At 40.7% G+C, this 25,836-nt stretch overlaps 1 protein-coding gene across 20 annotated transcripts in view; it reads right to left on the bottom strand.

The window, feature by feature from the left end:
- The window catches only part of ARHGEF11 (Rho guanine nucleotide exchange factor 11), a 166,148-nt gene that overhangs the window by 9,544 nt on the left and 130,768 nt on the right, over nt 1–25,836 (bottom strand). For 12 of the 20 annotated variants that reach the window (XM_056816219.1, XM_056816229.1, XM_056816220.1 and 9 more), the window contains 16 exons: nt 23,423–23,519; nt 22,991–23,113; nt 21,524–21,547; nt 20,068–20,209; nt 17,907–18,006; nt 11,112–11,241; nt 6,089–6,268; nt 5,941–5,988; nt 5,610–5,797; nt 4,991–5,137; nt 4,642–4,721; nt 4,356–4,481; nt 3,912–4,029; nt 2,042–2,220; nt 1,525–1,600; nt 810–977 (listed from right to left, as the gene is read on the bottom strand). In XM_056816219.1, coding sequence (XP_056672197.1) covers nt 810–977; nt 1,525–1,600; nt 2,042–2,220; nt 3,912–4,029; nt 4,356–4,481; nt 4,642–4,721; nt 4,991–5,137; nt 5,610–5,797; nt 5,941–5,988; nt 6,089–6,268; nt 11,112–11,241; nt 17,907–18,006; nt 20,068–20,209; nt 21,524–21,547; nt 22,991–23,113; nt 23,423–23,519 — 1,926 coding nt within the window. The remainder of the gene's footprint in view (nt 1–809; nt 978–1,524; nt 1,601–2,041; nt 2,221–3,911; nt 4,030–4,355; nt 4,482–4,641; nt 4,722–4,990; nt 5,138–5,609; nt 5,798–5,940; nt 5,989–6,088; nt 6,269–11,111; nt 11,242–17,906; nt 18,007–20,067; nt 20,210–21,523; nt 21,548–22,990; nt 23,114–23,422; nt 23,520–25,836) is intronic. The other 8 variants (XM_056816225.1, XM_056816224.1, XM_056816216.1 and 5 more) reach the window with 3 other exon arrangements.

The raw sequence follows: 25,836 nt of genomic DNA, 5'->3' as shown, positions 1-25,836 counted from the left end.
TATGATCTGAAAAAGCGGCATTTATTATTTCTGCTTTTCTTTATTTGTTTGTAATATTTCTATGCCCTAGACATGGTTGATCTTTGGATATATACAAAGAAGTAAGGTATATTCCTTTTTATCCCTGTTCAGTTTTCTCCAGGTATCTATTAACTCTAATTGTTCTAGCATTGCATTTACTTCCCTTACTTCTTTCTCATTTTTTGATTTGATTTATCTAGTTCTGAAAGGGGAAGGTTGAGATCCCCCACTAATATGGTCTTGCCATCTATTTCCTTCTTGAGCTCCTTTAATTTTTCCTTTATAAATCTAGATGCTATACCATTTGGTACATAAATGTTTAGTAATGAGATTACTTCATTGTTTATAGTATATTTTAGCGAAATGTAATTTCCTTCCTCATTTCTTTTAATCAGATCAATTTCTGCATTGGCTTTTTCTGGTATCATGATTGCTACTTCTGCTTTTTTTACTTTAAATGATGCATAATAAATTCTGCTCCAACCTTTTACCTTGAATTCGTGTGTCACCACAGCTGATGTTTAAACAGAGCCAAGAGTTCTCATGTGATCTCAGCAATGTTTGCTAATGGTAATGATTCTCTAAAATATCCTAGCTCAAGGAGACACATAGCCTACAACACTCCCAGTGGGGCCTGAACAACATCAAAATGAACTGAAATAAAAATAAAGTACAGATAACACTACCTTTTAAAACTAAGTCAGTGTGTGATCTATAGGGATCCTTCCATAGGAATTAATAGTTCCTATTTCTAAGTGAGGCTGGGCTGTCTGCATTGAGGAGGGTACCTGTGGCCACTGAGCGGATGAGCACAGCATTGAGCTTCAGCACAGGGCTGAATGTCTGCTTATTGTCCGAGGAGCCCAGGGAGGTCTTGCTGTGACATTTGAGGAGCAGCTTCTCATCCTGCTTCTGTAGTAATACCAGCAGGTCCTCCAGGAGCAACACATGAAGATCTGGGGGAAGGTTCAAAACACACATACTTTACCTTCTCTCTCATGGAGGATAGGATAACAGATAGCATTAACTCAAACACGGAGCTCTTGAAGCAAACAGATTAACCTCTCTACTTACCTAGGCTCTATTTATGTACACATCTATCCCATATGTATGTATGTATATGTCTGCCTGTCTACCTATCATCTATATATCTATCAATCTGTGTGTATGTCTTTGTGTATATATCTGTGTATATGGTTTACAAAGTACTTATCCATTCATTTGATTGATGTCCCTGGGGTCCTATGGGAAAAATACCTCCATCTGCCTCAGCCTCAGACTGAAATCTTTCTACAAAAGACCTAGGCACTGACTGCCTAGTGAGCCACTTCTGGTTTGGCCCTAGGAGTTCCAAATGCTGCCAACAGACTTGTTGACACCCCACTATCTCAACTCTTTTCCTGGCACCCCATATCCAGAGGTGCTGGAGGAGTTAGACAAATTGGCTTTTCTATCCCATACTTCTATATACTTCCACTTGACGCTAGGCCACTCAATTCATACCCACTGTCTTGTCTTTGCTTATCCTCCATGCCAGAGGTCCTTCATGAATCATTCTCCTTGTTGTGAGGTCCAGGCTCTGTTGGAAGGGAAAGGGCAGAGAAAAGACCAATGATACCCTGGCTAGGGTCATCCCATCTTATTCTTACTTCATATTCTCACTCTATCTGTTTACCACTGCCTGTTGCCAGGTCCCTCATCCCTAAACAAGAGTATCTTCCTTTTTCTTGATCCCTTAAGCCTTACCCCCTCCCCCCCCAAAACACACACACAACCCTACCCCCAAACTACAGAAAACTTTCCTGGACTGCTTTCCTTAGCCTAGTCCTGCCTCATCCCCCAGCTAATACCTAGAATGCTGGTGGAGGCGCCTGGGTCCCATGTTCTTTTTACAGATTATGTGAGGGGCCATCACAGATCTTCCGTGCTGGAGATCTCTCCTTAATGTCCCAGGCAGAGATCTTTTCAGAAGTGGTGACAAGGGTAGAATAAGGGATTGCTTCTACCTTCCTCCTAGTACCTTGAACTCTGCTGCCAGAGGATTACTGGCCCTCTCCAGGGAGGTGGTGTCCAGGCGTTTCTGGTAGCTCTCTAACCGTTGTCGGTTCTCTGTCTGTTTCACCACCTCATTCACATACTTAAGAATCTCCCGGCACTGGTCCCGGGCCCGACACAGTTTCTGATACTCTGAACTACCACCTGTTGACATAGAGTGAAGGTAAAATATTATAGACCATTTTCCAGAGGCAGCTGATGGTGCAATGGATAGAGCCAGGGGCCTGGAGTCAGGACCTAAGCTCAAATTTGGCTTCTTGTTACCTACTTGTGTGATCTTGGGCTCTTCTGCCTTAAAAAAAAAAATCCAAATCTACCTTGTTGGGGACTGAAGGGGAGTGGGGGTGGAGATACAGGTAGAGATGAGAGGATATTGGTAAAGAAAAGGAAAAAATCTACGCAACAAAGCAGGACATTAAAGGCAGTTAGGTGGGGGTGGTGACCATGATAGGGCAAGAGCTGCTTCCTAACTTCCTCCTAGTACCTTGAACTCTCCCGCATCTGGAAAAATATGGCCAAGTAAGAAATGGGTTTCTAGCACCTATGCTCATTTCCCCTCCCCCAATATTACAGGTAGAAACAAATTTTCACATTCTTTAAAAAAATTTTTGAGTTCCAGTCTTCCCCCCCAAGACAACAAGCAATTTGATATGGGCTATAAATAGTGCTTATGTTCCTAAATCTAATGCCCCAGATGCAGAGTGGGTATATGATGCTTAAAGGTGAACAAGGTTCTAGGGATAGCAGTGAGACTAACAGCCCACCTTCCCCAGCTTGAACCCACATTTGTCTCCATTTTCTTAAATGATAATACTAATCCAAAGCTATAGAGTACTGTATACATTTCAAAATACTTTCACTTTCCTAATCTCAATTTGTCCTCATAATACTGTCATTCTGGTTTCATAGATTTTAAAAATAGCACGAAAACATGCCCAGAAAAGTGATATGACTTTCAAAAGGTGAATGGCAAAGATGACAAAAGATGGGAGAAGTTCATTCTGCTGGGATGACACATGTGAAGATGGGTCCCCTTGGTGCTGGTGTATGGTGGAGTGATGCATTAGTAAAAACCATTTGGGAAAACAATTTTGAATTATGCAAATCAAGTGACTAAGATGTTCCTATATTTTCCCTCAGAGATTTTACTCTTAGGCATATGATCCAAGGAGGTCACTGATAGAGAAAGGTCCCCATACACACCAAAATATTTATAAAGCACTCTTTGTGATAGCAAAGAACTAGAAGTAAAGTAGATGCCTATAAGCTGAGGAATGGATAGACAAATCATGTGCATGAATATAATGGCATGTTATGTGCTGAAAGAAATAGAAAATATAATGGATACAAAGAAGTATGAAGAGACTTACATGAACTGATAGAGTGAAGTAATCAGAGACAAGAATGCAGCTTATATAATGACTATAACAAGATACCAAAAACAATCAAAAATGAATGTTGGAAAATTACAAAGGACAAGCATGATCCTGAAAAAGATATGAGAAGACAGCTCTATCCACTGCTTACTGAAGTGGAAGGCTCACGGGTATGGAACACTGAAAGTTTTCAGAGCTTTTTGATATATGGATTAAGTTGATGGCTTTTTCTCTTCTTTTTCTTTTAAAAAATATTCTGTTATACAGAATGGATCTTTGGGAGAGGGAAGGACAGAGGGGGAAATTTAGTTGATCTAAAACCAAAAGATATAAATAAAATCTTTTAAAGAAAAGTGGAGTGGGGAATCCCCTCCACAAATCTTTTGCCCTGAAGTTAAGTATTCTTCCCATTATACCAGGCGGGCTGTACCTCCCACCTCCCCAGGTCCACATTCCTACCATCTGTGTATTTGATGATGTTCTCTAGCAGCAATGGATATTTGGTAAGACGCTGCATCTCTGAAACAATCAGGTCCTTGAGCTGGAGACGTCGGCACTGGGGGTTGCTCTCAGCCTCCTGGATAGATAGGAAGAATGAGAAAGAAGGGTTGATGTCATAGTGGGGAGAAAGGAAGGAGAAATGGAATATCGTCAAGGCAGAGACAGGTGGGGGTGAGGGTCCAAGACAATATCAGACAACAGAGTGAGTGATGGAACTAAGATATTTGGTTCCCAATTCCTGGTGAGTCATTAAGACTTCTGTACGAGAGTCCTGGTGGAGGGAGCCATGAGTCTTAAAGGTTCTATTTAGCAGGAGAAGAGCATGGAGGCTATGCAGAATGGCTTGGGGACAAGAGAGAAGGAAGGGAGTTAGCAAGCAGAAGAGTGGACACAAGGCATTACCTGCATGAAGAGTTGGAAGCGGCTCTCCTTACGTTGTTTGGTCTTGATCAGTTCCAGTGCAATTGACTGAGAGGAACAGAACTGTGCTGCTACCTGTTGGAGTTCCTCACGGGCTGCACCATCGAACTGAAGGGGGAAAAAAGGGGATTCAGCTAGTCCTGACATCCATTCACTAATGAGCCCTTCTTCCTCCCATGCATCAACTGGGCCCTCACTTTTCTCTTGGTTTCCCAACAGTCCTTCCCACCCCCCAGCAGGTCTTCTGAAAGGGATACTGGGGCCATACCCTGGCCAACATAAGGTCACTGATTTCTTTGATGACAGGGCCCTCCTCCCGGAGTTTCTTCATGGCCTCACACCAAGAATCTAGGAAGTAAGGGAGAGAAAATACAGGCACACACAAGGCCCAGCTTTCACTGCCAGGTTTTCACATGCCAAAAAGAAAGAGGGAAACTTGGGAGAAGTAGTCAAAAGTAAGAGATTTGGAATATGAGGAATTAAACAGAAGAACCTGGTTTGATGAATGAAAGGTTTGTGAACAAGGTCAGGAGGTGCCTTAAAGGAAAGTACAAAGGGCTGGTTTTATGGAGCTAAAGAGGTTGGCACAAGCCTCTGGAGCAGGTGGGGTTGCTTACTGTGGATTTCAATAAGTTCCGGCAAGTTAGGGAAGAGGCGGGCCAGCTCCTCCCGTGGCATCAAGTTCTCTTTCTTCATACGTTGGTAGAAAATTAAGTCTAGGACTCGTAGAGTCCGAAGATGGGATGCCTCTGTCACAAACAGTTCTGTACCAGGAGAGAGCAGAAGTCACCTTGGGCTTTGGAATCACAACTTCTTGTTCTCCTAAATTCCCCCTTCCTTTGGAATAGTTCTAGTTCCCAATCCCAACTTTTTTCCTTATTGAACAGCCTGACTTTCTACATTTTTGGTTCACACATTTTTATACTGGAATAGAACTTGGGATCATCTAGTCCAGCTTCCTTTTATAAATGAGGAAACTGAACCCCAGAGAGAGGAAGTGATTTGCCACATAGTCACCTAACTAAGAATGAGATTCAGTTCTTTTGACTCCTTGTTCAGGACATTTCCCACTACACTTCACTGCCTCCTTCTGGTGCTGTATGGACCCCCAACCTCCAGAGGTAACCAACAGACTTTTCTTCAAGAATTCTTAGTGCCCAGGTAGAGTTCTTGCCCTAAGTGAAGAATAAGGATGGACCTAGGATGGAAGTCAAGGGGCAGAGCAGAAGTCCTCACCATTGATAACTTCCTGTCGATCAATCTCCCTCTGTGACAGCCCAGCTACCACATCCTTTCCCACTGTGTGCTGCCAGTTCTGGGTATCAGGCTCAGGTTCCAGGTCAGACAATTGACCTAGGTCATCCTCCAGGAGGTGGGGGAGAAGGGCATCAGTACAGTACCCAAGGCTAGGGGATTCAATGCTCCTGCAAATGATGAAGGGTTAGTGGTGAAGGATTCCGTTTGTTTTTGTGGAGAAAGGGACCATACTTATTACTTCTATGCAAAATAAGAGTCATTAGAGGGTAAGAGGATAGGGCTGGGGAACAGACGATGCTGAATTACTCACCTACGTCCCATTTTGGGGGTGAAAGGAGGGGTTGGATTCTCCAGAGACCTGTGGGTGTAATGGGTTATAAGCATCCCATTCAAAGTACCAGGCAATTGTTATGATGACTGCCTTAATGTGCTTTTCCAAACCCTCTCAATTTACCCACCTGGTAGAAAGGCTGGAAGCTGAGGATGAGGCTGACTGATGGAGCCTAGTAGCCTCAGCAGCAGCATCCATATCCACATCACTTCGAGAACGTGGAACATTCTCTGCCTTCCGAGACTTCTTCATCTCTTCTCGTCCTTTCAGGCTTTCTGAGCGGCCCAGGCGTATTTCTGAACGTGAACTGAGTGAAGAGATGGGGAGAGTTCAGCTGGACACTTCTCTCCTCTGCACTTTCCAAGATCCAGCCCTCTCCTTCCCTACCCACCATCCCATAGAAGTCAGAAGACAATCCCTCCACCTTTTCTGCATGGTCCACCTAGTCCCAAAGGAGCAGACACTCTGGAATGCCAAAGGTCATTATGTCCTTCTCTTAATCTGCACAAAAGGCCACTCTCCCTTCCCTTGCCCACGAAAGCCCTAATCAAGGATCTACTCTTCTCTAAGACCTATCAAAGATTCTAAAGCAAGTCCTAATGATGGAAGACAAGTTCAGACCTTTAGTGTGCTTTGAGTCCTTCACCCTGAAGGATTAAAGGGGTAGGCCAAGACCCCAAAACCCCCCATCTTAGGAAGGTATAGATAGTAGAGTCCCTAATCAAGGACAAGATGACCCAATACCACCATTCTCCTCACCTAGGATTATGTGTGGTCTTTCTATTCATCCCTCTGCCTCTGTACAGGATAGTTCCCTCTTCTGGAGCAAGCTGCAGAGGGACCCTCCTTTTTCCAAGATCTCCCGAGAAGAAAATGCAACCATCTTCTTCACTTGCCTATTCCAGGGCTTTCTGCCATTGCCTGTCAGGAAGTTCTCACTGCTTTCTAACTTTCCTTCTTTCTTGTATCTTAACAAAACCATTGCCCCCGCCCTACCCATACCTTGGTTTCTCATTATGTCCAGTGCTCTCTTCCACTATAACTGACATTTATAAGTTACTTCAAAGCTTGAAAATTTCTTTACATACATTATTGCCTTTGGGTCTCACAATGGCCCTAGGAGTTAGGTCCTATAGGAATTATTATCCCCATTTTATAGACAAGGAAACTGAGGCTTAGAGAGGGTCAGTGGCTTGCCCATGATCAAGTTATCACAATATCATAATTTCTCTCTTCTGGCCAGTTCTCTTCTAGGCATCTACTTGTTTTTGTTTTTGTTTTTTCCATCTCCCGAGTAAAGTATCTCAAAATAGTAAGGGAACCTTGGTTCTCTAGGCTGGGGAGTATTGATGAGACATTGAGGATTTGGTGTGGCTCTTCTTGGTGTTCTGTTGTATTAAGACCCCAGAACAGATGGCATTTCTGACCCCTACCTGCCCTAGGTCTCCAGCTCCTCCTATGCATTTATACATTGTCTAATGTCTGCTGCTGTCATTACTGATAACAATTTGTACTCCATGTTGTACCCTAGGTCAAATGAATATTTGGATACCTCTCAAAATTTGAGCTAGGGAGCACCTGAACCATCAGAGCACATTACACTGCCATGAGCCAAATGTAGCCTTTATTAACCAGTGTGAACCACCGTAGGATTAGGCAGTGACCTACCCATCCAGACCAACTAGTTCTAAGAAATCTGACCTCGACTTAACCTAGTTTCAAGACATTTCTCATAAATACCCATGAATCAATTGTTTCAGCACTAGGAACAAACCGTTGGTGTCAGGGTCAAAGACAAGTGGCTTTCAAAAGTCAGTTTTTTAACTATTGAGGATAAATATAGTCATTCAAACCAGAAATCCATCTAACTTCTATGCACTTAAAATAAAAATCCTTACCTCCTGTTTTAGAACTGACACTGAATACTGATACCAAGTCATTAAAGTTAAGTGACCTGCCCAGGGTCACACAACTAGGAAATGTCTGAGGCCAGATTTAAACCCAGGTCCTTCTGACTCTAGGCCTGGTGCTCTATCCACTATGCTACCCAGCTGCCCCTCTCCTAAGGACTTTTAAGGTTGTGCCTTTTAGAATAGCTCAGAACCTTAAGCATACCTTTCACTTTGAAATGTGTGCTACACGTCTCTATGAGAAACCTAATGTCTCCATTAACAGCTTGTATCTAGCTAGCTTTCACCTATATCACTGTACTGACAGTATTTTCTAGAAGTTATGCAAATAACTTCCAAATTACAAATCTAGTGGTCTTTTCTTTTTTTTCATTGTCCCTCATTTTGGCATTGTTGACTATCTTTAAAATTATTTCCTCCCTTACCATTTACTCTATACTATCCTAGACCCTATCTCCTTGGCTATTCCTTCTATAACTTCCCATACCCTTTAAATTTATGTGTATGACAAGGTTCAGCCTTCTCCTCTGTCTTTAAGCTCTTTTCTTGGAGATTTCAGCCTCTCAGACAAATTCCAATAGTCCTGGTTCCCTAAATGCTTATTAGACATTTCTACCTGGGTTAAGATAATGTTTTAAAATTAACATGCCCAAAGCAGAAATCATCTTTGCTTTAAAAATCTGTTCCATTTACTGACTTCTCTGTTTCTGTCAAAAATACTATTATTTTCCAGGTTAACCAAGTAACTAAATGCCAAGTTTCTAATACTCAATAGATTATAAGATACCAGAACTTCTTCCTCTGTGTTCAAGAGATCCCACCATGCTCCCCAAATTCCCCCAAACTCATCAGACACCCAGCTGGACTCTAAGAGTATACAATTCCTTCTAGCAGCCTGAGCCCGAGATTCCTCATTTGTTCCTTCCTTAGCATAAGGAGCCACAAGGAAAACAAGTGAAGAAATTATCCAAATTGTTTTTGATCCTCTTCTGCTTCAAAGACCAAAGATATAGTACTTATCACATACTATCTCATACTATAATTATCCTGATTTTTCTTACATCCAGTCTCAGAATGTTATAAAAATTCTTAATGTAATCCACTCAAATGAATTCAATCTGTTAATCCACACAGGAAAAACCAAATGGATGAAGAATATTTATTGTTCAAACTATGATAGGCAATTTGTGAGGTGTCCATGTTCTAGCCCATCTGGACACATATCTCAGGCAAACACTTAAGACAAGGCAAAAAATTGGGTTTAGAATCAAATAGGAAGACAAAAACAGACTCAATTGTATCTGGAAAACTGCACTGCACTTTCAATCATCCTAAACTGCTCCTGAAACAAAAACCCAACTTTTAACACACTATTCTTCTAGTGATGCTCTATGGACATGGGCCAAATAACATTTCAATCTTGAAAGAATCAAAATTGCAAGTGACCCAAAGGAAGATGAAGAGATATACTACTGGGTATCAGAAGGCAGATGTCAATGATCCTGAGAAGAGGCATAAAAAGAATTATTCAAGAGATGAAACATCAGAAAAAAGTGGGCTTGCCTTCTTAAAAGAACAAAGAATAACAACAGATATATAGCCAAGATGTTGCATTAGTAGTCACTTAAGTATAAAAGGCTTAGAGGAAAAAGAGCAACGCTCTTAGCATGTAGAGTTCTTTTCATATAGGGACTATGAGTGAGAATAAAGACAAGAGTCAAGCAGGATGAGATGCCATCATGGGTTATGATTTGCACATGGGAGGGAGTAGCCACACTGATAAGGTTAAAGAACTACTAGAGTATCAAAGTACTTACTTTGTTCTAAGTTCTTGAAGATGGAGAATATGTCTAAGACATTTCTGTATCCTGAACATTTAGTCCAGTGTAAGAAATAGTGGAAAAATACTAGGCTGTGGATTAAGCAACCTGAATTCTAGACTTAACTCTGCCAATGACTTACTATCTGACTTCAGACAAGTCAACTTCTTTTAACCTTTGGTTTTTTAAATGAAGAAATTGAATAAAATTGTCTAAAAAATGATTCTAGCTCCAACACTACGATTTTGTGATGCTTTTGTCATCTCTCATATCTATCCCCCTTTACTTATTCCTACTGTTACAATGATCAAGATTTTATCTCTTTTCACTAGGATTACTGCAATAGTCTGCCAACTGAATTCCCTGTCTTCAGTCTACCCTCCAAATTCACCTTTGGGCCCACACAGCCCCAAATTAATTCTCTTAAAACACTGTTTTCATTGTGTTACCCTACTACTCAATGGCACCCCACTGCCTAGAAAATTCCAAAACTGGCATTTAAGGCCCTCCAGTCTGACTTTAATCTACTTCTATAGCTTCTTCCTCCTCACTGTTTCCCAACAGAATCCCTTGCTCATTCTTCACGTCTCAACCTAGACTTCCTTTCCTCTATGAGTTCAGCTTAGCCTAGTTATCTCCACTCTTCTTTCTACAACATTATTACTCCCTGTGTCTACTTATGTCATCTAGTCACATGTCCAGAGGATTTCCAACCAGACCCTGAGCCCACCGAAGCTTTCTATGAGGAATGGTTTAGGATGCTGAGTCTGAAGAAGAGGCAATGTAGTGAACTACAGAGAAATAAAGCCCACAGCACGAGGGGCCAGGGAATTTGAGGTTTTGACTTGCCCTTAGACAAGTTACTTTCCTTTCTGAGCCTCAGTTTCTTCTTCTGTACAATGAAAGAGCTGGAACAGTTGATCTCCAAAGTCCCTTCAAGTTCTAAAATTCTATGATCACAATTTTATTTATGATCTGGAAAGGGTATCATGTAGAAAGGGATTTTAGAATTGCTCTCTGTTGTTCAGTAAGCAGAACTAGAATCAATGGAAAAGTTTCCAAAAGGCAGATTTCAGCTCTATATAAAGGAAGAACTTCATGACAAAAGCAGCAATTCAGGAGAATGACCTTGCTTATAAAGCAGTGAGCTCCCCATCACTGAAGGTATTTATACACAGGCTGGTAACTACTTCATGGGGCTGTTAGAGAGGATCCTCTAGGGTTTAGAAGACTATTAACATTCTTTCTTCCCTTTCACTTCATTACACATAAACCCAAACCAAACACTGATTCATTTCTTTCTCTAAAGGGGGAATTGAGGTAAAGGAATAAAGTCACAAGTGAAAAAGCTTTAACTAGTCCTTGGTCCTGCCCATCCTTCGTCCAGTAAGGCAATAACCCTGCCCCTCTAGCCACTTACTACCTTTCACTCTCCAGCAGATCCTCAGGGAAGCTTCCTGTTGAGAGTCGCTGCATCCCAGGCTCAGGGGAGTCATACTGCTGGTTGTTCTCAAAATGCTGAATGATGTTTCTCACATTGCCAGGTTTGACTAGGGACAGGGGAGAAGACAAAAATTGGGTAAATGATGCCCTCTTCTGTATAGGGACTTCATCCTAAATTCCTTACTTTCTCCTCTCAGCCAATGAGACAAGGACAAAAGCAAGAGTAGCTGACCTTGAATGAAACCTTTACTTTGATATTCTTGAAGGCCACATCAAAGTAAAAACAGGCAGAAGTGCCAAAACCATATTTGCATATGTCATTTGTATGTACTATTAAATGAGACCATTTTGATTTTTCTCAGACATTTTTCAAATTCATTATTACTTTTAGGTCAAAGTTTCTTGATATTTTTTTCTGCTCCTACCCATTCAACTCTCTCTACCAGAAGTAAAGCAGAGAAGTATAAAGAAGCAAATGCCTTGAGCCAAGGGAAGGAGAAAGAATTATGCCAGGACTGGAGACCTTTCTCCTGGCCATCTACCTTCTACTTTTGAGCCAGACTCAGCTGTTTTATTTCAGAAATACAAAAGAAGACAGGTGGCAGAGCAGAAGAGTATGCATAGAGCCAAACATAGAGGTTAGAGCTGGGGAGAAGAATTGAGACCCATACTGTCCATAAACAGGACTGTTATTAACTAACCCTTATGTTAGAGAAAGGAGATAAGGATATCATTTCTAGATGGCTGACTAACCTGGCTCAAGGGTCCTAATGATTCTGGAATTAGGGCAGGGCCATCATACAGAGATGGCTCTTCTTCTTCTTCCTTTTTTTTTTTAACCCTTACCTTCCATCTTAGAATCAATACTGTGTATTGATTCCAAGGCAGAAGAGTGGTAAGGGCTAGGCAATGGGGGTCAAGTGACTTGCCCAGAGTCACACAGCTAGGAAGTGTCTGAGGCCAGATTTGAACCTATTACCTCCCATCTCTAGGCCTGGCTCTCAATCCACTGAGCTACCCAGCTGCCCCCAGATGGTTCTTCTTTTAGAGACTTATGGGAAGTATGGGTAAAACAAGAAGGAAGGAAGTAATATCCCAAGGGCTCAGGCTCTAACAATAACCATACCAATCCATGTCTCTTATAATCACATTCCTAAAGACCCCATTATAGAATACAGATTCATCAAATTCCATTACTTCCCTTATGAAGATTATAAAAGAAAATCTCTGATCCAGAGAAGACTATAGAAAAGAATTTGGTAAGCTTCTCTGCCTCACATCTTTTCATCCACATACATTAAGATAGCTGTATATATGTGAAGAGCTAATAGTCTGACCCAGCAACAACATTACTAGGTCTGTATCCCAAAGATATCAAAGAGAGGGAAAAGAACCTACTTATGCAAAAGTATTTAAAGCACCTCTTTTTGTGGTGGCAAAGAACTGGAAACTGAGGGGATGTCCATCTACTGGGGAAATGTCTGAACAAGTTGTGGTATATGCTTGTTATGGAATATTATTATGCCAAAAAGAAATGCAAACAAAACAAGATAATCACAAAAAAATTTGGAAAGGCTTATATGAAGTAATGCAAAGTGAAGTGAGCAGAACCAGGAGAATATTGTTCGTAGAAACAGCAATAAAGCACAATGATCAGCTGGGAAAGATTTAACTATTATCAGCAATACATGGATCCAGAACAACTCCAAGGGATTCATGATGAAAAAAATCTATCTACCACCAGAGAAGGAAATTTATGGGGTCTGAATGCAGCCTGACGCATGTTATTCCTAACTTTATTTCCTCCACAGAATTTTCTCTAGTGTATAGTGATATATATCTTATTTCACAACATGATGGACATGGAAATATGTGTTATATGATAATATATATACAACTTGTGTCATGTTACCTGTCATCTTGGGGAGAGGGAAGGAATGGGAGGAAGAGAATGTGTTAGAAAATGATTAATAAAAATTATATCAACATGTAATTTGGAAAAAAAACCAAAATTATTATTTTTAAAAAAACTAATAGTTATTCCCACAGCAGCATCCAACCAGGAAAGTAGATTCAAAATACATGTTTTCTGTTTATTCATCACTCAAATGTGTACATGGATGCCTTTATGGGTTAGCCAGGACTAAGAATCTTCAGTCAATTAGTTACAAGAGTCACATCTTAGGGCACCTAGGTGGTACAGTGGATAGAGAACTGGCTCCAGGATCAGGAAGACTCATCATCCTGGGTTCAAATCCTGGGTTCAAATCCGGTCTCAGACACTTATTAGCTCTGTGACCCTGGGCAAATCACTTTACCCTGTTTGCCTCAGTTTCCCCACCTGTAAAATGATCTGAAGAAAAAACGGCAAACTACTCTAGTGTCTTTGCCATGAAAACCACAAATGGGATCACAAAGAGTGGGACACAACTGAAATGATTGAACAATAAGGCACATCTCAAGAACTAAAAGTCATTAGAGTGCAGAGAATTAATCTAATGCTAATCCTGCCCTCTACCCCACCCTAAAGTGTAAATTATCCCTACAAGGTATATAGTATAAGTAAAACTGTCTTCTGGGGGATAGTCCTACCCTGGCTGTGGCAAAAAATAGGGAATAATTAAAGAAGCATGACCCTAAGAGATCTCTGAGTCAGATGAGTGCTAATGACCAAAAGAGTAACAAAGACATTAAAAACAGGTAGAAAGAAATGGGAAGGGCAAGGCAAAAGGAAACATACTAAATGAATGCCAACCACATTCTGTCAAATACTGATTCTTTTTGCCAAAGAGAGAAATAGTGACAGTAAAAATTTGAAATGATTATCTAAAAATTATTTCAGTCTGGTTTTTGGCATGCTCTAGTCTTACACAGGAGAACTGACATGCCTGGTGGCTTTCTGGGAATTAAGAGAATTTGCCATTAAATAAAGCCACTACAAAGACTAAAGTTTCCAGCATTTGGTAGTTTCTCATTCTGTTCCCTGGAGAGGTAACACTCTCCATGAAAAAGGAAGCTACATTGCAATGATAACATTATCTGTTCTATTTATTTAACATTGAGAGGAGTGAGTTTTTAGAACATCTCTATCTCTGATGACTTTAACTCTGATCTTGGTTGATTAGAGGCAATTGATCATAAAAGACCCTGAAATCCAAACTTTATCAGCACATATTTCCCCTGTAAACATGACATTAGCCTTAGAGAAAAAGCCATTTATACTGTTGTTCTATCATTCTAAGATGTGGAACTGTCCCTTTTACACTCTTTGCTGAATTATCATTAATATCCTGTCCTAAAATGTGAGTAATCCCTGCCAAGAGCTCTGCTGTGGGGTACTCTTTTGATGTTATCAACTCCCATAGGTTCAATCATCATCTTAGAGTCAACCCTAACTTTTCTTCTGAACACTAAGCACAAATAATCAATTACTTGTTGGTCATACCTACACAGGCATTTCAAACTCAATATGTCCAAAAGGAAATTATCTTCCTCTTTAAACTCACAACTCATCCATATTTCCTATTTCTGTTAAAGGGGCTGCTATTAGGGAGCCAATATCCTTTCACTAACTCATGTGTCGATCTGTGAACTTTAAATTACTTCACCCTACTTAGATCTTACTTTATGGCAAAGATAAAGTTGTAATCTCCTGATTGAACAATGAAAGTACTTAGTTCTTACTTTGTAATGAAGCTAGAACTTTAAGCTAAGTCTATTTTTAGATCTTAATGCAAAAAGGTGCTAAGTAACAATAAAGGCTAAATTAATCACAAAAAGGTTAAATAACTAACAAAAGGTGAACTTAACAAAGAAGTGTTAAGTAACTCAAAAGATATAATCTAATCAAAGAAGATGAGAACTAAAGAATGGGCAGTCCTGGAGAAAAAGCCTCTGATGTGATTGGTAAGACATGAAAATATAGAGGAGGGGACATAAGAGTAAAAGGTATATATATATATATATGGCTCACTTCCTCTCTCCGGTACCTTTTGGGCGCAGAGAGATGGCTGGTGGCAGCGTGCTAGGCCTTTCGGCATTGTGGTGTGGCTACAGCTAATTCCAGTTCTGTGGTGAGTTTCTGGATGAGTTTTTTCTACTTTACTTTCCAAACTTTATCCTCTTAGAAGCCTCTAATCTCCTTCAGAGATCTAGTGGCGGAGATCTTGAACTTCCACTGGCACAGGCCAGGTGAGAGAAATCCTATATCCTCTTCCTTCTTTCTCCTTAAATCCTTCCCTCTATATTAATTAAAATTACCATAAATTTCCAGACTGACTTGGGTATTTTATTTGGGATTTTTCCCTGGCGACCAATTAATTTAGATTTTAAGTCACAACCCTAAAATTATCTCTACAAATCTCAGAGCCATTCTGGAATCTTCCCTTTTCATTAGCTCCCACAGTTAATCAATTATCTTGATTCTACCTCTGAATTGCTTGAATGGGTTTCCTTCCCTATACCTACACCTAGCCAACTTAGTTTAGGCCCTTTTTTCCATACAGCTATCAAAATCATCTTCCTTCAAGTGTAAGTGTGAACATGTTTACTTGCTGGCTCCCAAATATCTAGGATAAATTACAAAGATTTTAGACTTAATATCATCTAATTTCATCTACCATAAACTCCAACCAAACCTACTTGCTATTCCCTTAACTTAACATTCCATCTCCAATCTCAATGTTTTTATATAAGCTGTCCTACATGCTATGACTGGAATGAGTCCCGTCTTTATCTCCACCTCTGAGAATCACTGTTTTCCTTCAAAGCTGAGCTCAAGAACCTCATTGACCCCCTCTTACTGGAAGCCCTCAGTGATCTCCATAAGGGTTGGCACCCACTCCCTCTCCTTCCTCCTCATGCTATCATGGATACACTTACCTATAACTTAGCTTACAACCTCCCAATAAAAGATAAGCTCTTTGAAGGCAAAGACTATTTTTGGCTTCCGTATGTCCAGCATGGTACTCCTGCACATGGATAGGTACTCGAATTAATTAAACAGTCAACATATTCTTCAAAGATGGCAATTTCACAGGTACTGTTGAAATCATCCTATGGATATCAGGAATTTTTTCCATTTCTAACTGACATGGGGAAGTTTGGAATCCCAATTATGAAGCTATTCCTCACCTTACACTTTATACCCCAGGCCCAAGTGGGAGCTCATGGGTCCTCTTCAGGGTTCTGCTACCACCAATTTGTAGGACTTTCCCTCTCTGCTTCATCACCAGCAAAATGATGGGTGTGGGGTAAGAGGAAAGTAGACTTATTCAGTTAAAAAAAAAAAAGTCCATTTTAGCTCTGGAATCTCAAGGAAAGAGATGGTTGTGTGAAAACCAGAAGGAATGAAACCTCTGAACAGGAATATCTCTTAAATTTGATGCTGATTTAGAAGCTAGTCTTGTCAAGAAAGATTCATAGGGAGGGCAGCTGGGTAGTTTAGTGGATTGAGAGCCAGGTCTAGAGATGGGAGGTCCTAGGCTTAAATCTGGTCTCAGACACTTCCTAGCTGGGTGACCCTGGGCAAATCACGTAATCCCCATTGCCTAGCCCTTACTGCTCTTCTGCCTTGGAATCAATACATAGTATTGATTCTAAGATGGAACGTAAGGGTTTAAAAATAAATGAATGAATAAATAAAAAAGAAAGCTTTATAGGAGATGAGGGAGGTGAAGAGAGCTCATAGGACAGGTAAAAAGGCAGAACTTCTAGAATATTGCTACTGAAGAGGAAGGAACTGCACTTAATCCTAAATCCTTGGGTAAAGTAGGAGCTCTGAGGAGCTGGGAACTCCTTTTGGGGAAAAGGGAGTGCTTGGTAGGGGGAAAGCAATAGAAAAGAGAGAATTCAAGAATAAAAAAGGCTGAACATGGAAAAGAAAAGTGGTCCTTTTACCTTCACAGAGGACAAGGAGATATGAAATGCCAGAAGGAAAAGAAACAAAAAAATACAAAAACAAACCATGAAAAGTCAAATTATCCCTTCAAGAGACCAAACCAAACCAAACCAAACCAAAAACACATTAAGCCAGAAAATGAAAAGGGGGGGTGGGGGGGGAATGAAAGACAACCCAGAAATGTTTCCTAGGCTGTGTCATCTTCCCACTCTGAAAAGGCAATTTTAGCCAGAAAGGTTGGCTAGGCCCTTGTTCTTTTCTCACAGCTGCCTGTCTCACCCTCCCTGACACTTTCATTCCATTCATTCCTTAGAAGAAGAACAGAGCAAACAGAGGACTAACTTGGAGCAGGACAGAAGGCAGAACAGCAGTTCCTTCCTAACAAATGACACATCCATGTCAATCTTAAAATTGACATGGATGGGTGGGGGCAGGAGGCAGGCCACTGTCAAGGCCAGCAACACTCTCAGAGCCTGACTCAACTCCATCAAAGGTCCAAAAATGACCTAAATTTCTAGGGATCCTCTGGAGCAGGGATATACCTCAGGGTTCAAAAGAGCAGTAAGCAGAGAGGTTAATGACATCAGACAATATTTTTCTTCCCTTATATGCAACATCCCAACAACATTCTTGACTCAAGGGAAACCATAGGTTGAGCATATGAATCCACTGATTCAAACTGTTATTTATTTGTTCTGATCAAATTAAAATTCTCAAATCAAGCATGTAACTCTAAATGATTCCTTCTTAGTTCTAAAAATCTCAAACAAATGTAGCCTGAGGTGAGATTAAGTAGCACAGATGGGAATCCACAGAAATAGGGGACTGCCAGCTCCCAGCTTTCAGGAAAACAGAAACTGCCTGCATACTCACTATTCTGAGAGGAGCTTTTGGGTTTTCCAATATATTTGAGGATAGGATTCCGTTTCTTGTCCTCCAAAGCATCCTTTTCCTTCTTGGCATTGCTGCTCTGCTGAAAAAGGAAAGAATCATTGTGGGACTGTGTTTGGAAAGCCCCAAAACTAAGACTTGTCAGACAGTTTGCCCACCAAGAACACTGACACTAGAAAACTATATAGTAGATGTCCATGTGCACTGCTAGTTTTGGGGGTGACAATTATGCCTATATTTTAAAAAGAGGGGATAGCATGGGAAAAGTTCCAAGTCTTGAGTTGGGAGGGCCTGGGTTCAAATGTGTCTTCATATACTCCCTAGCTATGTGACCCTAGGCAAGAGACCCTTATCGCCTAGCCCTTGCCACTCTTCTGTCTTAGAATTAATACTAAACAGAAGAAAAGAATGAGAGTATTCTCAACATATTTACCAAAGTGATCTTAATAAAATGCAGGATGACCAAGCTCTTATTTTCTAACTCAGTAAAGCCTAAGAACTGTATTACTTCTAGGATTAAATGTAAACTTTATCTTCTCAATATCCTTTACTGGATTTTCATCTGGATCTTGCCCACTCTCATTGTGGGTACTCCCCAAGACTCTGTCTGGAGTCTTTTCTTTTCCCTCTAAATTCTTCCATTTGATGAACTCATCAGTGCTCACAGATTCAGTTTATTATCACTATACAAATAATTCTTGAATCTATTTGTCCAGCTCTAACTTCTCTACTAACTTTAAGCCTTTCATCTCTAAATAAATGCCTCTTGGAGATCTCAAAATGGATATTCTATAGACATGTCTAAAACTGAACTTATTTTCTTTCCCCCATAACCTTCTCTTCTGAAGTTCCCTATTACTATAGAGAGTACCCTCGCTTGTAACCTAGATATCATCTTGAACTCTGATCGCTTTCTCATTCTCCATATCCAATCAGTTATGAAGGCCTACTGATTTTACCTTTGCAACATGACCCACTGAAATTCTCTCTCTGCTGATTCTGCTAACACCCACTTGAATTTACTGCATACCTGAACTACTGCATTAGACTTCTGATTGGTCTCTCTGCCTCAAGTTTCTCTCCACTCCAGTCTATCTTCCCTTTAGCTGTCAAAATTATATTTATTTCTAAGGCACAGGTCTGACCATGTACCTCCTCAATCCTATTTAAAAAATTCCTATGGTTCTGTGATACTTCTGGGATCAAATGTAATATCCTATTTGGTGTTCACAGACCTTCAGACCACCCAGAACATTTCTGAAGGCTGTACCTTGTGCCTGAAACTCTTTCATCATCTCAGCTTTCTGGCTTCTTTCATGTTTTAGCTAAAGACCTCCCTTCTAAAAGAAGCTTTTTCTAAGTCCTTAATCTTAGTGTCCTCCCTGAGATTATCTCCATTTTATTTTGTGTGTATCTTTATTGTTTGTATATAGTTGTTTGCATGTTGTCTCCATTAGGTTGTGTGGGCTCTTTTAGAAATTTTTGTTATTTTGTGTCTCTAGTACTTATCTCAGTGTCCAGAAGATAGCAGGTGCTTAATAAGTGCCTATTGAATGACTTCACAACCTGGTTCGTTCCACCTACCTTTCTAGTCTTATTATATTATCATTGCCTTTTATTCAGGCTAACATGTAGCAAGTTGGCCTTCTAGCTGTTTGTTTCCTGTCCCTGTCCTCTTGGACAAGCTGATCCCCAAGCCTGAAATGCAAGACCTCATCACCTGTGCCTCCTAGAATCTCTAGTTTCCTTAGAAGCTCAGCTCAGAAGGACTCTCTTTTGTGTGAAATCTACCCTAGTAAGCACTTTACTTCTCAATAGTTTAGTAACTCTCTTTGAGACTCTAACTAGCATAGAAAGCACACATCTGCACTGAGAGAGGAAGCTAATACCGATGAAATTATAGGTCTGGTTAATAAACAAACAAAAAATAGACATGAAGCAAACAAAAAACTCCTATGACTGTGCATACTTTTGTAAGTCCATGTTATCTAACCAAACAGAATGAAGTTTTAGTTCTGCGAGGACACTGATAAAGAAACAACTTAATTTGTTTCTTTGTATTCGTGAAGTCTAAAGCACAGTAGGTAGAAAACAAATGTCTGTTTTTAATTGGGTACAAGACCACCAGGAACATCAAAGTCACCTTCTTAGTCTTGGGGAAGAAAGGGAGCCACTTGTCCTTGTCAGGAATAGTCTGGGACTTCTCTGCTGTGGAGGGCCGGGCCTCTCGAAATCGAATCCCAGCATGGCTCATATAGGTGTTGAGAGCAAAGTCCATCGAAATACTGTAAAATAAGGGATGGTTAAGGACGTTTAGTTGCAAAGCTAACTTCTCAGCTTTCTAACAGCATGTGGTAAGGTCAGTGGCATTGCTCTAACTCAGGGATCCAGCACCTTCCCTGAGAAGGATCCCTTAGAAACAGTAAATGAGAGAAAAACTCACATTTTTTCCAGATGGACAGAAGGAAGTAAATCAATCTCAATTTCTATAGCTTTCAGAGAATTTGAGAGTCAGGAGGGACCTCAAAGTTCCCCTGTTCCAAACTGTCCCTGAACATGAAGCCCCTCTAAAACTATGACACTGATAAATGTTCATATAATCTTTCCTTTAAAGGTCTCAATAGAAGGAGTTAACAATCTCCTCCCCACTCATACCCTCTACAATAAAGGCTACTAATGTCAGTCATAGAACATAGAAATAAGGAAGCAAAGGAACAAAATATATAGTGGGAAAGTTGGAGGTCTGGTGCTTGGGCAGGGTCCTGTTTCAGTTATGGTCAGGGGCCAGACCAGTTACTAGGAGCAGCCAGGTCTCTCCCTGCCCTGGCACTGAAACAGAGACTTGGAAGAGAGGCTGTTGGCAGATGAAACTTTTCAAAGTTCTGAGCGTGAGTGAAATCTCAATAATCTACAGGTGAACTACTCATACAGTGTGTACTATCTGCTGCAAATATTTCCTCTCAGATTGGCTTCCTCCTTTCCTCCAACACATTCCTCCTTCCATGGAAGCAAAATGAATCTGTATTCCTTGAGTACACACACTCATTCCCCCTAATAAATATGGCTTGGGAAAGGCAAATGTACTTTCATATTATCCTAAGAAAGACAGTCAGCTTTAGTGCAAAAAAACCCTGCCAAACCCAACATATTTTCATAGTAAGGAGATATAATTCTTGGATTAGCTACTCTCCTAATTAATATTGACTTCTCTATTTATTCAGATAACCAAGAATTGATTTATCATCATGAACATATTTGCCTTTCAACTGAATAGAGGTGGAGCTCTCTGGAACCATGAAAGGAAGGTTAGACATAAGAATGTTATGAGTTTTGGAATCTGAGCATCAATTATATAACAGGCATCTGACCAATGGCAGAAGGATGACACAGATGACCCCTCCAATCTTTATGACCATGAAGCTATTTAGGAATTGACAACTGAGATACAGAGCTATCCTGGATTTTTGGTAAATTCCACCCACAAACAAGCAACTTGAAAGAAGGCAAAAAAGATGTTCAAAACCAAATGCCTTTTAATCCTATAACACAACTAAAGGGTAACATCTGGAGAATGCAGAGAATGCTATATACTTACTCACCTCCGGACTTCCTCGTATTTGGACCTGCAAGGAGAGAAATGAAGGAAAGATGACTCAGGCAGTAAGGCCAAGCTGGTTTATGTTCAGCAATTGGGAAGAGGGTAGATTTTCTCTGAGAAAGGCGGAGGATGGAGAGGAGGGGGAAGGAAACATCTTGATAGGAAGATCAGAATGGCAATGGAAACAGCTTGGGGCTCAGGGGGTAAGAACTCTAATGCCTTGGAGGCACTCAATAAATATGGAAGCTGATCATGATGCTGCTACCAGCCTAGTTAAAGGAAGGCCAAATATAGCTAAAGTCTTTCACAGGACAATTTTGTTTATGTCTAAACTACTAAAGAATTATTAGGGAAGAAAATGCTCTTTGCCATTTTAGCTAAGGACCAAAAAAAGAGAACTGGGCTGAAACTGAGGCAAAAAGAGACAGAAGAAATCTTCAGGGCTGATTCAGAAAAAGCTGTTTAAATTGGCAAAAGCCAAAGTCCCATTATCATAAATGGGTGGCTTAATTTGTTTCCTCTTAGTTCTATTATACTTGTGATCTCAATGGATTTTCACAAACATGAACTGTTAAGATTTTTTTTACATAAGTAGAAGGCACTAGGGTAATGAGGCAAAATTCTTTGCTAAAGTTCACACAGTGAGGTTCCACAGGATTTGGGGGCTAGAAAGGTCCTTAGAAAGCATTTACTCCAACCCATTCATTTCACAAGTGGGGAAACTAAGGTTCAGAGTGACTTGCTCAAGGTTAGAGTTAGCTAATGGCAGAGTTTAGTCCAGGATAAGAACTTATCTCTATCCACAGAGGACTCTGAGGTTCAGAGTCTATCACAGGAGTCTATATCGCCTTGGGAAATGGAGCTGGACAGATACAGTTAGAAGCAGCTGTTCCGGAAACTACTTAATAAGCTTAGTCTAGTTCTCTGGTCATGATTAGTAAAAATGGTCCAATTTCTCTTAAGACAGGTTTATCTGTTTTCTGAAACAAATGCTAGGGGAGAAGGTGAGGGTGGGGTGGAGAAGAAATAGAGGAAGTCATTACTCCTAGGAAGGAAATCTCATTCATAGCTTGTCCTTGGTTTATTACCATTAAATTTACCATACATTACTAACATGGTATTTATGGGATCATTCTGTGTCCCTTCTCAAAAGGCTAAGAATGGTGGAGATAAAGGAAGAACCTTTATAGGGAGGAAAAAATAGAAGGCTTACTTCTTCCATTGAAGCCTACAATTTGCAACTACAACCAAAAAGCTGTTGTAAAACTTTACAAGCTCTATATTTCATGAATCCTTTAAAAATCCTGTCCTCTTGGAAGAACAGAAGGAGGGACTTGTTTCTCCATCTTTAAAAGGGAAGAGCTGAATCTAAAAAGAAGGCTAAAAAAGTTGGTAGGGAGGGGGCTAGGAAAGGACCCAGGTATTACCCAGCTAATAAGCTTTCTGATATGAGGGTCCAGTCACTCACAAGATATCTCCCAGAGCAGCCAACTGTTTCTCTGCAACTTGTCGTTCCCGCTGGGGGTCCCCATCCAAATCCAGAAGGTCATTCTCTCCATAGAGACTGCCCAGGCCCATGGTTCGCTTTGTTCTACCAGAGAGACATACAATGTTAGAGGGAGAGGAAGAGAGACAAAGACATGTACATATATCAACAGAGTCCCAAAGAGATAAAAAATCAGTAACAATGAGAAACAGAGATTGTCAGGGAAATATGAAAAATGAAGAAAGTGAAAAACAAAAATCATTTAGGCAAATCTGTAGGGAAGGTCAAAGGGAGGCTGAGAAAACTCAGTAGCCTCTCTGGATCACTCTTCCTCTACTGGACTGCTGCTGGCCAGTATTTGACCCTGACAAACAAAACTCTACCCCTTCCTGGCCCTGAAGGAAGGAAAGGCACCTGTAGTCTTGGATCTGTTCCTGGATCTCTGGCTTAATTGCTTCTTGAGCCTCAGACAATGCACTACGTATATCTTCATTATTCCGAAGGTGCAAATCTGCCAGTGAGAGGACACAGTAGACAACAAAAACATTAATGACTCTTCGAGACCTCAAACTGTGGATTTTCCTGCTACTTCCCATCTTTCCTTACCCAGGGTAAATTGCAGCTTGGACATGCCAGGTCATTCCAAGTTAAAAAAAAAAAATAGGGCTTGTGTATCCATGTCCTAAAGACAAGAATGGGGAGTTTTTCTGGAAAATCAACTTTCTACTGAGAGGAGTGCCTAAATCCTCTCACCAGAAGCCAAATGCTATATTTCCCTACCTGCATGGCTTAGCTCCCACTGACAACTAGCCTAAGCCATCAAAAAATTTTTTGAGGCTATTTGCTAAGAATTCTCTCTTCTCCCTTCTTTCACATTTTATATCACTTAAATGTCTTTTGCACTATTTCTTCTTTCACTTCTGTCTCATATGTAGAGGTGGTCCTTCTACATGCATAAATTATCTCATTCCATTCCATATTCTCCAGCAGATTTCTTCCTCTATTATTTCCACTTCTCATTTATCTTATTTTCAGTCTCTTCTTGGTTAATGGCTGCTTGCCTACTGCCTAGCTACATCCATGTCTTCCCCCCATCCTTGAAAAACCCTCCCTTGATCTGTCCTCCCGTAGTTAGCTAACATCCCATATCTCTCTCTTCTATTTTATGGCTATCTAAAATCAGTACCTCCACTTATTTCTTCTTACTCTCTTCTTAACTCTCTGTAGTCTGGCTTCTCACCTCATCATTCAATTTTGACTGCTCCCTTCAGTTACCACTGATTTCTTAGTTGTCACATCCAATGGCCTTTTCTCAATCTTCATCCTTTTTGACCTCTCTGCAGTCCCTGACTCTGGGTCAGTCTTGTTCTTCTCCCTCAATACTCTCCACTTTATCGGTTTCTATTCTAGTTCTTCTACCTGTCTGACTGCTCAGCAAGGTATTGCCTGATAATTATAGGGGTCCCCCCAGGCTCTACCATGGGCCTGCTTGTCTTCTCTCTATATATATTCTTTCACTTGAAGACCTCATCAATGAATTTAAGAATTCATCTCAATCCAGGTCTATTTATCCAGCCCTAGCCTCTCTACTGACCTCCACTCTCTGATATCCAACTGCCAAATGGACATGAGATGGAAGTCCTGTAGATACCTCAAATTCCATATGCCCCAAATTGTACTCAATCCTCCCTCCTCCCTGCAACCTTCCAAACATATCTATGATTGTAGGACATCATCCTTCCAGGCATCCAGGCTCACAACCCAGATGTAGGCCTCAACTCATACCTTCCTCCCATAGCCAATCTGTTGCCATGACCTGATTTTACTTCACGATAACATCTCTTGCATCTACCTCTTTTCTCCTTGACACTGCCATCATTCTGGTGCAGACCATGATTATCTCAGATCAGGGCTACTGAAATATACTTCTAGTTGGTCTCTCAGCCTCAAATCTCTCTACACTACTCATCCATCATTCAGTTGTCAAAACGATCTTTGAAACCTGATCAGAACACATCACATGTCCATTTAAAAAATTCTAGTCGCTCCCTCTCACTTTCAAGATCTGGTATAAAATCATTTGTTTGGCTTTGAAAGCCCTTTATGACTGGACCTTTTCTTACCTTTTCAGGCCTAACACACTTTCTTCTCTTCTGCATACTCTGTGATGTAGTGACACTGGTTTCCATATGGTTCTTTGCATAAGACATTCCAACCTTCCGACTGTGTATTTTCCCCACCTGTGGCTTATACCTAAAATTCTCTCCCCACCTCATCTCAACTTCTTTGCTTTTCTTCAGGTCTCAACTCAAATGCTGCCTTCTACAAGATACTTTCCATTCCTCTTTAATGCCAGTTCCTTCTCCCTCAGATTATCTTGGATTTTTCTTGGACATATCTTATTTTGACATAGCTGTTGCATGCTGTCTGCCCCATTTGATTGTGAGCTCCTGGAGACAAGGGACTATCTTTTGTCTTCCTTTGTATCCTCAGAGCTTAGCATAATGCTGCACATTGCAGGAACACAAATACTTATTCTCTGACCATCTAGACCCTTGGGCAACTAGGTGGCGCAGTGGAGAGAGCCTCCCCAGCCCAGTCAGGAAGATCTGAGTTCAAACCTGACCTCAGACACTTCCTAGCTGTGTGACCCTGGCAAGCCATTAACCCTGTTTGCCTCAGTTTCCTCGCCTATAAAATGAAATGCCAAACGACCCCAGTATCCTTGTCAAGAAAACCCTAAATGGGGTCACAGAGTTGGACATACCTGAAAAATAACTAAACAATGAAAGTTGTATAACAAACTAGATCCTATAAATTCTACAGCA

Source organism: Monodelphis domestica, chromosome 2 (genome assembly GCF_027887165.1).
Source record: "Monodelphis domestica isolate mMonDom1 chromosome 2, mMonDom1.pri, whole genome shotgun sequence".
NCBI classification, from domain to species: domain Eukaryota; kingdom Metazoa; phylum Chordata; class Mammalia; order Didelphimorphia; family Didelphidae; genus Monodelphis; species Monodelphis domestica.
This window is presented reverse-complemented; position numbering and strand designations above follow the sequence as displayed.